The sequence below is a fragment of the Buteo buteo genome, chromosome 10 (genome assembly GCF_964188355.1).
Source record: "Buteo buteo chromosome 10, bButBut1.hap1.1, whole genome shotgun sequence".
Lineage (NCBI taxonomy): Eukaryota > Metazoa > Chordata > Aves > Accipitriformes > Accipitridae > Buteo > Buteo buteo.
The window spans coordinates 9451969-9465237 of NC_134180.1; the positions used below are offsets into that span (position 1 = coordinate 9451969).

The window sequence follows — 13269 nt, forward strand, 5'->3', positions numbered from 1 at the left end:
CGGGCAGGAGGGGGAAAGCCCATCTTAGTGCTGGCTGGAAACGAGAGGGATGACAAGAGAACTGTGAGTCCCTAAGACCTTCCTCACTGGAGACTTACTGAGCCTCATCACCTCCTTCCCGAGTTCCCCGGACATTAACCAACAGCCTTTGCTGGGCTGTGAACTCTCTTGGGAGAGGCATGCTGCTTGTGGTGAGAGCCCAGAAGACGGACATGAGTATGAAGGTAGACAGCCAGGCTCTGACCACGCTGGGCTTCATCTGGAAGAGGGTCTGGCGTGGTCCCTGGCAGTGTCAGGGAGGCTCTCCCTGGCATGGCATGCTGGTGGCTGGAGCTGGCACATCCCTGCATGCCATGGCCCTGCTGCTTGCCTTCTCTCTTCCATCACGAAACAGCAGATGAGGTCTGGGAGGGCAGGGGTGTCACAGGCTATCTATCAGCAGCCCTGGTCCCAAAGCATCCCTGTGAGAGGGACCATCTGCATGGCCTGAGGAGGACAAGGCATCCCAAGCAGGTCCTGGGGATCTGACCTACATCGGCCCACCCCCAGCCCCGCATCGCCAAGGCAGATGTGCCCTGGGAACCGAGGGTCCCTTGCCAAGCACCTGGCGAGTGGCAGGGTGAGCCCAGGCGGCGCTGGGAGCTGCAGAGCACCAGGGTGAGCATTTGCAACTCGACACGGATGGCTCCTGGGTCTGAGCTTCAGTTCAGGCAGGATGGAAACTCCCTACGGAGACATCCTAACTCAGCCATGCTTCAGCGAGACCCCAAGGGGTAGCAGCACCTTATCAGTCGGATCTGGTTGGACCCTGACAAGCATTCTAAATCCTACAGCCACATCTAGGGCTTACACACCGTTCTCCGGGAGCAGCCCCATGCCAGAACAAGTAGCAGCAGATGCTGGCATCCGAGGACCTAAGTGAGCAGGGAGGGGAGGTGGAGGAAAGGGCAGGCTGACACCCAGGAAAGCACCCCAAACTCAGCTCCCTCCTGCCTTTTGATTCACAGGAGCTGTCGGGAGAGAGGTGGGGGTGTGGAGCTCCCTCCTCCTGCCTGGCCCACCGCCAAGCCCTGAAAACAAAGCACTTCCAAGTGACAGGATGGCCACATCTTTCAGACTTCCCATCCATCTTTACCACATCTTTGCAATAAAAGCCCTGTTGTCCTCAATAACAAAATGAGGTGAGATTCATCAGCAGGCAGCACACTCCTTCTCCACTCCCTCCATGCCAAAAACCCACAGCTATATTACTGTCACCACTGCCATCAGTGGCCACCCTGGGAGGGGATTGCCACTTTCCCAAGGCTCATGTCTGTGGAAAGGGGATGTGATCCCACCTGGAATGGATTTGCCCATAAAGAAATCATCCACACTCCCGCCATCCCAAGCCAGCATGGGGATCAGCGGCCCCAGCTGAGCCCTTCCCCACCACACCAGGCTTCTCCAGACCCGGCAGCTTCAGGTTCGTGCCACTCAGGCCAGGAGGTGCCAAGCACCCGTGCCATCACCCCCAGGAAAAGGGATGATATTCTCTTTTGCAACCTTGCCTTTTGGCCACCGAAGCCGCCACCTACAGTGAGATGTTTTAAACCAGTGGCCCTAAGCCCATAGGCAAGAGAAGACATCCCAGTGCTGGCCACGAGCATGAGAAACTGGAAACCATGAAGTGACCTTGGCGGCAGCAACCCCAGCAGCAGCGACCCCGTCCACGCTGCGGCATGCGGGCAAGGTGGGAGCGCGGCTGGGCATCGGAGCCTGTCCCCGGAGAGCTGGCCAGGAGGGGCAGCCAAGGAGAGCCTGCGGGAGCTGGGATGTATTTAGCCCGGTAAGGAGAAGAGCCAGGAGAGATTTCAGCCAAGACATTTAAAAGGCCACTCAGTGAAATTAATGGTTGCTAAGTTAAAGGCAAACCAAAAGACAGACCGCTGCAGAGCTGTCTGCTGCGAGCTCGGACCTCAGTGCCAGCTGGGCACGAATCATGAGCAGCTCCCTGTGCTCGGGGGGAGGCCAGACCCCAAAAGTTTTCCTCTGAGGCTGAATACCCTGAGGCTGAAATCCTCTGAGGATTTCATTGCACGGCTCCTGCGAAAGCCACGTACTTTCCGTCTTTCCCACCTCTGGCCGCACACTTCAGCTGATACGCAGACCACGGCGCTTGGCCCCAAGCCACCACCCTATTTGGGGTCTTTTGTTTCATTTTCCTGAAAGTCTGCAAGCAATTAGCACAGGCTTAAAAGAAAACAGCGTGTTAGTAGGGCGGCGCAGCCAGCTCCCCAGGCGCTAGGCACATTTGCCTAGATGAGAAGTGTGGGAACGGCGCAGCAAGTCCGTCTGTCTGCCCCAGCGCGGCTAACCCCGCTGAGCATCCTGCGCTCCTCCCCACCACGCCGGGCATTTAGCACTGCCTCCTCCTTCCTGCAGCCGCTAGTCCCACAGGGGAAACACCCAGGTGGGAAAATCCCAAATTTTCCAAAGCCAGCGGCATGGGAGCCCTGCCTGGCAGTGGCTGGGGGGGCTTGGGACCACCTCTAAGGGCTCAGTTTGCCCCTATATTTCCTTGCTGGTTCCAACATGTGGCTTGACAGTGCAAGGACAATGCACATCTGTCACAGCCCCAGCACGGGACTGCGTGCCCACTCCACCTCCACGAGCGCATGGCATGTGGGTCAGCAGATATCAAGTCTAAGGGAAACAGGGCAATTGCTGCCCCAAGCAGTGACCTAAGCACGAGGTTGCTGCCAAAAGTGACTCTCCAAAACCTGCTGACCCAGTTCTCTGAGGACCCAAGCCTGGATTCTTGTATCTGGAGCTGGGTGAGTGCTGCAAGGCACCAAACCCGTGGAAACAAGCCCCATAGCTCCAGCTGTGCCAGGTTTTGAGAGACCAAGGATAAGAAAACCCTCCCCAAGGGACAGAAGAAACATCTGGCTGAACTGGGAGAAATTTTATCTACACACTTCACTTCTGCCAAGCAAACATCCTCCCAGCTCAGGGCTGGAACCCACCGGACAAAGCTCTATCACTCCTTTGTTTCCTCTCTCATTAGATGTCTAATTACACAACCTTCCAGCCACCCAAAATGCAGAGTAGCACTCGCCTCCCTCCAAGCCCAGTAATGAAAGTCCGTCTCCCTCCAGTCTTCTCCTCCTCCTTCGTCTGGCTTCTCCTGGACGATCATTAGGGAGCTGATAAAAATAGGTTTTCTTATTGATTTATCTCCTTTACCCAACGCTCTCTCCCCTGCACCGTTGACTTGTTTCCTTAGCAACTCGGCCGATCCCAGTGCACGCCACACCTGCAGCTCCACGTTTCCCGGTGCGTTTGAGGTGGGGAAGGTGCCCTCGGGCCATGTGGACCCCCCACCCTAAACGCCTGCCTCAGCCCACCTGGAACAGGCACTGCGGGCTAACCCCATGCCTGGAGCTGGAGCTCCTTGGTGGGTCTGGCAGGAGCTGGCAGGGAGCACCAGTGAGATGTCCAGCCACCAGTGGATCCTTGCCTCCAGCTGTGACCCCCCTCTTCACATTCCTCCTCAACCCAGAACCAAAACCAGCCCACCCAGAACATCTATATTGCAAACACAGGGAGTGTGCCCACCTCCAAGCCCTGAAGATGGATTTATGGTGCTGATGGCACACTGATGCAACCTCTCCAAGCAGCTGGGTGTGAGATAAATCCCTCTGCGGATACAGGCAAGGGCCAGGACCTACGGAGAGCTCCCCTCCATCTCTTCACTTTGGTGACCGTGCCTTCTCCCCGCTCCTGGGCAGGCAAGTGGGGAAGGAGCAGAAGAGCCAGAGGAGTGAGGCAACATGGGTATCTCTGAAAGGGCTCTTGGGAAAGCCTGCTTCAGAGAGCCAGCGAGAAGGGCAGGAATGATTTAACCCCTCACCCTGCCTGCATCACCCAGCCCAGCTTCAACATCTCCTAAAACTTAAGTCTCCATTTTCACCACTCCCCAGGCTTCCCCCAGGACCTGCTGCATTGAGGGGCTTTCCCTGCTCCCCAGGCATCAATGCTGCCATCAATGAGCTTCAGTTCCTACATCTGTGGACTTAGTTCATCTTGCTGGTCCCAACTCCACCAGTACTGCCTGCCACCCCCAGACATGGTGTGACAGGAACAAAGACCTACCTCTTCAATATCCCCATCCCTAGGATGCCCCGACACCCTCCTCTCAGCTCCATACCCCAGCAGAAAAGTGAGCACCTCCTCTCCAAGGCTCTTTTCCAAGAGAAACACAAAATACCAAGTGGAACAAAGACCATGAGCAGTCCTAATTCAACTCTGGCGTTCCCTAGCCCTACAGCACCTCCCTGGCTTGTCCCTGAGGACACAGGAGATCTTCCCCCAGCAGATAAGGCTATCGAGTGCCCTCAAGCAGCCGCAGAGCCATGGCCCCTCAGGGCTGATCCCCATCCCTGCGTCCCACCACCCAGCGCTCCCAGCCCATCCACGCTTTGCTGGGGTCGACAGAAAGTGATGTCTGCAGAGACAAGGTGCCGACAGACCCCAAATCCTCCCACCACACATTGAACGTAAGCCAGCTCCTGCATGCCCGTTACGCACAGCAAAACGGGCTCAGGAAAGCAAGCGTGGGCTTGGGGTTGTGCTTGTGTCCCTGCACAGCTCGCAGGGAGCACCAGGCGAGATGCTCAGCCTGCCTAAATCTCACTGCACAGCCATGCCTCAACTGAGGAGACTCCGCTCACTATCTGCAGCCACAGGTGTTGCTGCTTATGACTCCAAAACGTGGTGGTCTGGTCTTCACCAGGGGCTAAACCGAAGGCAGTGCCAGCCAGGAGCCAGTCAGGGAAGAGCTGCCCGCACTGCTGCTGCTCCCGTAGGGATGCGGGGTGCCTGCCTGCCACGTGCAAACAGCTCCGTGGAGAAGCGTCTCCTTCTCCCCCACCTCACCCTGCACTTAAAAACTAGAAATCGAATTTCTCTCCTCTCCTCCTCCTTTTTTTTTTTTTTTTTTAAACAAAAAAGAACCACATCATGTGATTTTCCTGCCTTAACATCAGTTTTTTAACTTTGGTTGCCACAGCAACAGGATGCAACTTGGCGTCACCATGACAACAGCTGCCTCTGTTTAAATTCACCATCTGACAGGCAGCCTCGCTCTCCCCGGCTGTCAAAAAGATGGACCTGCCATTACACCTACTCGCCCCTCCCCAAGAAAAAAAAACATTTAAAAATCTGATGAATGAAGGGCACAGAAAAGAGCCTTGAAGGAAAAAAGAGATGTTCTTGGGTAGCACAAGGAGGGAGCTGCCCAAGGATGGCACGACATGGCGCAGCTCTTCCCGCAGGGAGGCGAGACCTGCCGAAATCTTGGCCGGGCAAAAGCGAAGGTGCAGAAGATGCTTGCCCAGGTGGGTCATAACACTGCCAGGGACTCTGAGGGGCAGCACCCACACAGCATCAGAGATGCCTGGGTCAAAGTGGAAGTCATCACGAGCAAAACGGTTCAGGCATACACAGGTGTGCATCCCATGGAGCAAAATCGCCATGCGTGTTGAACCGGTGATGTGCACTAGGGCTTTATAGATACCCCAGCTGCTCTTGGCCAGCCCAGCGACAGATTTGGTCCTCAAAGGGCCTGAGATAGAAGAAAGCCTTCGCTGTAGGGAACAGCAAGGTCCCCAGGAGACTGATGGACATCCCTCTCCCCTGCCAAACCAGGAGGACAGGTACAGTGGCCAGTGTGCTCCTGCAGCTGGAGACTGTCCTTGGGGACAGAGCCAGAGCCACGCAATGTCATCTGGCCTTTCTGGGGCAAGAGAGGGATCTTATCCAGCTCAAATGTGATTAAGCAGATGAAGAACGAAGCAGATACAGATGAGCCACCGCCCATCTCATGTGCTAACTGAATTGCAGCTTTCCAGGCAGCCAAACAAATGAAATCAGGGCTAAAGGCCTGGCCATCAGCAAGAGAAGAGCAGGCAGGACGAGGCTGTGTTTCTGAAGGAGAAGAGGAGTAGATGTTCCTGCAGCCAAAACAGCAGCTGCCTCACGTTTTGGGCAGGACCAGTAATACGAGCAGCTCCAGCAGAGGTAATGCACTGGGCTTTCCAGCAAGGAACTCGGCAAAGACTCGTCTCCTCATGGAGCTGTATCCCAATCCCAGTTTCTCATATTTCTCCTTCTTCCCCTCCATGCATCATCCCTATTTACACTGGGAAGCCAAACTGCAGAGGCTGCTGGTTATAATTATACAGTTACCCAGCAGATATACAGGCCTGAATCACCAGTTATTTTTAGCCCTATTACCTAGTCAACTGGAGCTGGATGAAGAAGAGCCTCCACTCCTCCCCACACTCCACCCCAGCCCCCTTGGCTTTCCTCAGTGCCCGCAGTGCTGGGACCAGCCCATCTCTCACCCGAGGCCAGCAGCTCTCATTGATTATGGCCAAGATCCAATGTTCACCTCCCCAAACCACCCTCGCCTTCGCCCAGGAGCGATGCCACAGGCTCCGGGCCAGGCAGCTGAGATGCTCACACGTTTTCCCTGGCCGTACTGAAAGGCACCGGCTGCGTGTGCCAGGCTACAACTACAAGGATGGGAACAACTTGCCTGGCCAACCTCACCAAAGTCATCACCAAAAAGCCTTGTCCGTCCCCAAGCCCTCGAGAGCTCAAGCAGTGCGGAGGAGCTCTGGGGTGGATGAGTTTCTTAGAAAGAGATGGCAGCCAGGCAGGGGACAGCCAGGGATGCTCAGCTCCCGCGCCTGGAGCACACCCATTCCCAGCACTCACATGGGGATATGTCACTTACTTCTGAGAAAAAAAAAAATTATAAAATGAGCCCATCTCCCTCATGCATTGCAAATTCTAGGAAAGAATAATGCTGGGGAGTTTTTGCCGTGCGGTGGTGAAGCTCTAGTCTCTAGGAGACAGCAGCTGCCTGGAGATGAGGCATCACGCCGGCACGGGACCCCAGCCCACGCAGGGAGTGCCAGGCTAGCGGCAGCACCCCAGCTCCTTCTTGCTTTAAATGAAAGCCGAATGGGCGAGGGCCCTCCCACACCATGCTGAAAAAGCACATGAATAATTTGGCATATTCTGGAAAAGCAGGCAGGCTGGCCGGGCCGCTGCCCTGCAGGGCTCTAAGCTGAGCTGCCGCGTCCCCATCCTCGCTACCGCACCGATGCTCCTGCAGCCACCCACCCAGCGGGCGCTGCCGGCAGAGGCAGATTTAGGGATACCACAGGGAAACAAGCCCCCCCAAGCTGCTCCTTCACCCCTAGGTCACCTCCCCAAGTCTGGGGGCTTTGCGGCTCCCCAGCTAGGACCAGCTCCTGCCTGGCAGAGGCTCGACCTGACGTGCTAGAGCTGCAAAGGAACTATTCTCCCGGTGATGCTCAGCAGGGTGCGTGACCCATCCTGCGTCCTGCATCCCTGCATCTTGCCAGAGGGTTTCCCCAAGGTACCTGTTGCACCAAACCAAGGCGTTGCTGCTTGGCACCCGGGCAAGCTCTCCCGCGCCTGCCGGAGGAGCCGGCAAGTTAACCAACAAGTTGCAGGGACAGAAAGCAGCAGCGGCAAGAGCTGCATGTAATCACCACTGCAGAAAACGGCACGGGGAGGGTCCTAAAGCCAAAGCATGGCCACGCTGAAGTTTTCAGGCTTGGCTCCTCGGTGAGGGCAAAGCCCAGGAGGGGTCTTGGAGACAGCAGGGTGCTGAGCCCAGGTTGATGGGGAGCTGCATGCTGCGGTGCTGGGCACCAGCCACAGCACCCAGGGGCACCCACAGGGAGGGTGGGAAGGGAGAGAAGCTTGCAGGAGTGTATGAAAGGATGGAGAAGCAGGGGAAGGAGCAGGGGGATCTGCACCCTCCACCCAGCCCTAAGAAAGGGATCCCTGGGATAAACCATGGTCCCCTACACCAGCCTGTAGGCACAGCCAGAGGTTTTCAGCATCTTCCCCTCTGCCGCAGGGAGGGGGCAGCCAGACTCCAGAGCCACTGGGGGGGGGCAGGGGCTGCAGGGTAAGGATGGCTGTGCCCCTGCCAGGTGTGATCAGCAGCAAAGAGGGCACAGGCAGGCAGGTGCAGGAGGGGACAAAGCCACCCCCCAACAGGGACTGAAGATTTGTGGACTCCTGGGGGGTCCGTCTCCAGTGGGATAGGTGGCTCCAGGTGGGGTAGGATGGCAAAACTCCAGCAAGACATCAGGGCACAGAGGAAAGGCCACGACCCCCCCCAGCCACATGCACACAGAATGTCCTAAAGCATGCAGGGTTATACCAGGATCAGAGCCCCCCTCCTTGCCACCATAGGGGGCTTCCAAATCCAAGCCTGAAGAGAGGCCGGGGTGGCTCCCCATAGGGGAGAGGGGCTCAGCTCCCTGCCAGGCACCGAGCAGAGTACGGGAAGGGAAGCAGCAACAGGGCGAGGAGAGCATCCCCGGGGACGGGGCACCCCTCTCCACACGCCAAAGGAGAGCAGAAGGCAGGCGCTTACCTGCCGGCTAGTGCCACACGCACGTGTCCTGGGAGGCTACCGAGGCAAATCCGGGGAGCAAGGGGGAGGCTCGCAGGGGGTGCAGAAAGGATATGGCCAGTCGATGAGCTTCTTGGCGTATTTCCTGACTATGTTCTCTTCCCCAAAGAGGAAGAGCGATCTGTTGACGGTGAAGCAGTTCTGCCGGACAGGGATGGGGTTGTACAAAGCCATAGTCCGGGCTCTCTGCGCTTTGGTTTGCTTGAAGGCTCCTGGGGTCCCTCCTGCAGGAGCAGGAGGTCCTTGCCGGCTCCGGTTCTGGTCAGAACCCCCATCTCCAGAGCCCAGCCTGCCGGCCACTGCCTCCCCAAAGCGAGCCATCCTGGAAGAAAACACACAGGTGAGCCGAAGCAGCACCACCAAGGCAGGGAGGGGGGGTAGGAGAAGAGGGAGGGGGGGGTTGCAGGGCGCAGTCCCAACCACAGCCCCCTCCTCCTCTCCGGGTGATGCTCAGCTCCGTCTTTCCTCCATCCCTCCGGGGGAGCAGGGACCCGCGTGGGGAAGGAGAGGTGGCAACGCGCGGCACCGGCTCAGCGCCTCTGGCGCGGCGGGGTGGGCAGCTGGCTGCTGCCGGTACCCCCTCCCCTCCCCCCAAAAAAATAAAAACCGGCCACACGGGCAGCGGGGAGGGCAGGGAGCCGTCCTTCGTGCCCGGCGGAGGCCGCAGCAGCTCGATCCCTAAGCACCTTTCCGCCACGAAGCAAGGGGTTAAACCCAGCCACATCCTTCCCACCGCTCTGCCTGCGAGCCCAAACAAGCCCCTTTTAACCCCCCCACCCCCCCCCCCCCCCAAACGAGGCGAGCCCGGGGACTGCCTGCCGGCAGAGATCAGGCAGGGAAAAACCTGGGATCCAAACCCTTCCATCCACCCCGCCGCAAAGGAAGACGCAATTTGGTACAGCACCCAGCGCGGCGGAGGGGAAGCCGGGGGAACAGGTTGCAGCCGTGGTCCAGCCTAGTTAAAGCCAAGGGTCCGACTCCCTCCTCCCGACTCCATCTTCAGCAGCCTGCGGGAGTCCGGCCACCCATCCGCTGCTGGTTCCCCGGGGCAGCGGGCAGAGGCTTTCCCCCCCCTCCCACCCCCCCCAAAAAGCAGGCACCTGCGGCGGCAGGGATGCTCAGCCCTTCGCTGCAAGGCAGCGCCGGCTTCCCGCAGGAGCCGGGGCCACAAAATTAAAGGCTGCCGCGCCTCTGCAGCTCGGGGACAGCTTGCTTTAATGAAGTCAGTGGCAACACACACGCACACGAGCGCGCACACACGCCCGGCTCGCTCCCTCGCTCCATCCAGTGCATTCTTTTGGCAAGCACGGGAGCTGCCGCAAAGGAAAATCAGAGGCGAGGGGAGGGTCTGAAGGGAACAAAGACAACGGGGGAGCCCCCACCCTGAAAGAAGCTTCCCCCCCCCCTCACCCCGCTCCGGCTGCAGAGGGCTTTCCAGCACATGGGTGCTCCTAGGTGAGTGGCTAAATTGGGGGGGGGGGGGGGGCAAAGGGGGGCTCTGCCGACCCCCTGCCTGCAGGGGAGGTGAGAGGCTCACCCCACCTCAGCCCGCACCGAGCACCTCTCCAGCCACACGCACCGGTCCCCCCATCCCTGCGAAACTTCGAGGCCCCCGGTTCCCCGCCGGAGCCGCCCCGATGCCAGCGGCTGCCAGGGAGAGCCCTCCTGCTCACTCGCATACAGATCAGCTTCCTTAGCATCCCCCCCCCCCCCGCCTTGGTATTTTTCTTTTTGACACTTGATGTTGGCCAGAAGAAGCAGCAGCTCATCGGAGAGGTGCAAACAACCCGGGCTCCGACCCCACTCCCCCCCCCAGCCCTCCCACTGCCCTCCGCGGGCTGAGGGCTGGGGACGTTGCCAGTGCTGCACCCTCACCTCTGCAGCCGTGCGGGTGCCAATGTCGCCCAGGATGCTCGGGATCCCCTGGGCTGTGCCCTGCCCACCCACCTTTGGGGAACCCACCTTACCCTCCTGACACACAGAGGGGACTCATGGCTCCCCAGGGATGTCCCCAGTGTCCCCCCTACCCAACAGGCAGGGCACCAGCCTCACTGCTCGGCACACCCGCACACCCTGCAAGCTGTTCACACGCAGGATCCCCCACCCCTCCCATTCAACCCCACGTCTGAAGGGCTCCCCAGGGCCTTCGGCACTCGTTACCTGCCCTTCCTGCAGGAAGAGCACCCACGGCTCCAGCCAGCATCACAAGACACCCCGCGTCCTCATGATCCTCTTCCCCCGTCCACCCCACCACCAGCAACCTGCTCGGCAAACACAGCAGCTGCTGGCCCTGTCCCCCACATCTGCTGCAGGGCAGCCAGGAATGCTTGGGGCAGCTCAAAAAAAAAAAAAAAGAAATTAAAAAACATCAAGCCCTTAATCACACAAATCGTTAACTCATTTGGGCAAAGGCTGCTCCCTCCATGCAGCCTGGCAGCACCTCACCGTGGACTTCCCCACGTTGCAGGCATTACTGTGACCGAACGGCCACAGGGCTGGCTTTTTGGCCCAGGCTCTCACAGGTGCATTGCCAGGAGCCCTTCAGGTGGCTGGGCAGGGAAGAGGAAGGATCAGACCCTCCTCAGCAAGATAATAGAGGAGTGTTTGCAAAAAAGGTTGTGGGATCATTGCCCCAACTTCAGCCAGGCTCCGAAAGCCCACCAGCTCACCACTATGCCCATCTACTGCATCCCTGCTTGATTTTGCTCCTCCAATTAGCCTTATAGCAGAGGTGAGTGTAATTGGGGGGGTTTCAGCAAGCCCCCCCAGCTACGTCACCACGACACTGCAGCACACAGTGGAGCAGGGTTGGGCCGATCCCTCCCAAAATGCTTCCCAGGTCACCAGCTAGCCCTGGCACAAGCCAGAGTGACCCTGGGCTTTCATTCCACTAAAGACAGGCAGTGAGGAGGCCACACCAGCTACTAATTACAGTCCCTTCGATTCATTCCAGGCAAGACACTGCCCTAAATGAATCAATTACAATTTGTGGCTCATCCCCTTTGCCTCCTCCTCCTCCTCACCACCAGCTCAGCATCAGGAGCAATGCCACTCTTCCCACCTTTCAACCCCTTAAACCTCTGTTAATTAAGCCCAAGGCTGGGCTGATTGCCAGGAACAGATCCTCAGCCCTGCAGAGCTCCTGCCTTGGCTCCCCCCTGACCCCCCCAGCCCTCTCCCATCCCCCTGAGCCTGCAGACAATCCTCCCCCCAGCCTAAATGCTCAGGCTCTGGCTGGTACCCGGAGGTTGAGGAGGACGGGGAAGGCTGGACCCAGTGCTCACCCCCACATCCCCTGCTCAGCTCAGAAACACCAGGCCTGCCTTACTGCTCGGTGCAAGGGGCCGAGGAGGAGGAAGGCAGCGTTCCTCCTACGCCCTCAAAGCAGGGATGCACACCTTACCTGGACACTTCTGCTGGGGCAGCAGGCTATCCCCCGCACCCGGGGGTTCGCTCTCAGCTCTACTCTACATTCAGCGCTGCAGAGCAGAGCACAGGATGACCCCGCTGGGAGCCTGTCTCCTGCTCAGACAGTGCTAACGGATGGGATATTTATGAGAAAGCAGCTCCTTAAGAGAAGATTGAAAGCACAAAAAAAAAAAAAAAAAACCAAAACCAAACTTAAAAAAAAAAAAAAGACCCTGGCTATGCCAAGAGATGCAGGCTCGGTTTCCAAGGATGTTTATTGCCGTTCTTGTCTTGACCCTCACCCCAGCACGCTGGGATCTGTGAGTCAGGGAGAAGCCTGGCTGATGCCCGCATGATTCAACATGGCACAGAGCTTCAGAGCCAGCTCTGTGGGGTTGTTTGGGTTTTTTTTTTCTATGAATGAAGGAAGTCCAAGAAGACAGGGCAACAGCGAGTGCTGGGACAGGAAGGCACTTGGGGTTTTGCAAAAACAGCCTAACCCCCCCTCCTCACGCTGAGAGTGCCAGCCGAGCCTCCTCCTTGCCTCCCCGCCCTGCCACTAGCCCTGCACGGCGCGGCATCACCGGAGCCACTGGGCTACCCCTTCCTAGGGGAGCACCGAGCCCCCCCCAGCACCACCGCCACCTCCACCGCAGGGACGGAGCCGGGGCCCGGGGCTGCCGCCGCTCCGGCATTGCCATCTAGCGGCTGCTGCCCCCTCCCTGCAGCCATCATCCCCCCCCCCGCCGCCCCCGCCGCTCATCCCAGCCTCCGGCAGCAAGCAACGGGGTTTGGCTTTGCTTTGCAGTCGGGGGGAACCAAACCGAGCCCCCCCCCAGCTTTGCCTGCGCTTCCCGTGGGGTTCCTTGAAGCAGATGCAAAGCCCCCCGCCCGTGCAGTTATTGCATCTCATGGCACAGCTCTCCTGCCACTGGAGCAGCCTCCGGATCACCCCAGGCAACCCAAAAATCCACCTATGCATTGCTGGGTGCAGGCGATATTGTGAAAAGCATCCTCTGCCCAGGCCCGGGTTGCTCAGAAAGCCGGAGGCTGCTCCGCAGCTCAGGGACAGCATCGCGCAGGGGACAGATCCTGACCCCAGCCCAGGCAGGATCTGGAGAGGGGGTACAGGCTCTCCTTCCGTGACTGATATTCCCAGGAGCTCTGATGGGCTGCCACTCATCTTAGAAAGTGGCTTTTGGCATCCTGATTTGATTTTTTTTTTAAAATAAGGCTTTAGCCATGCTGAGAGGGGAAGAAAAATAGGATCAAATGAGAATCATCCACGGTGCTCTGGCCAAATTTCAAACTGGGACTGGGTAGCTGTGACTCAGAAGCATGTTTATAACCATGCA

At 58.3% G+C, this 13269-nt stretch overlaps 1 protein-coding gene across 1 annotated transcript in view; it reads right to left on the reverse strand.

Annotated features, from left to right (window-relative positions):
• The window catches only part of CACNA1E (calcium voltage-gated channel subunit alpha1 E), a 115457-nt gene that overhangs the window by 88749 nt on the left and 13439 nt on the right, over positions 1-13269 (reverse strand). The window contains exon 2 of the mRNA XM_075038528.1: positions 8562-8828. Within this exon, the coding sequence (XP_074894629.1) occupies positions 8562-8828 (267 nt within the window). The remainder of the gene's footprint in view (positions 1-8561; positions 8829-13269) is intronic.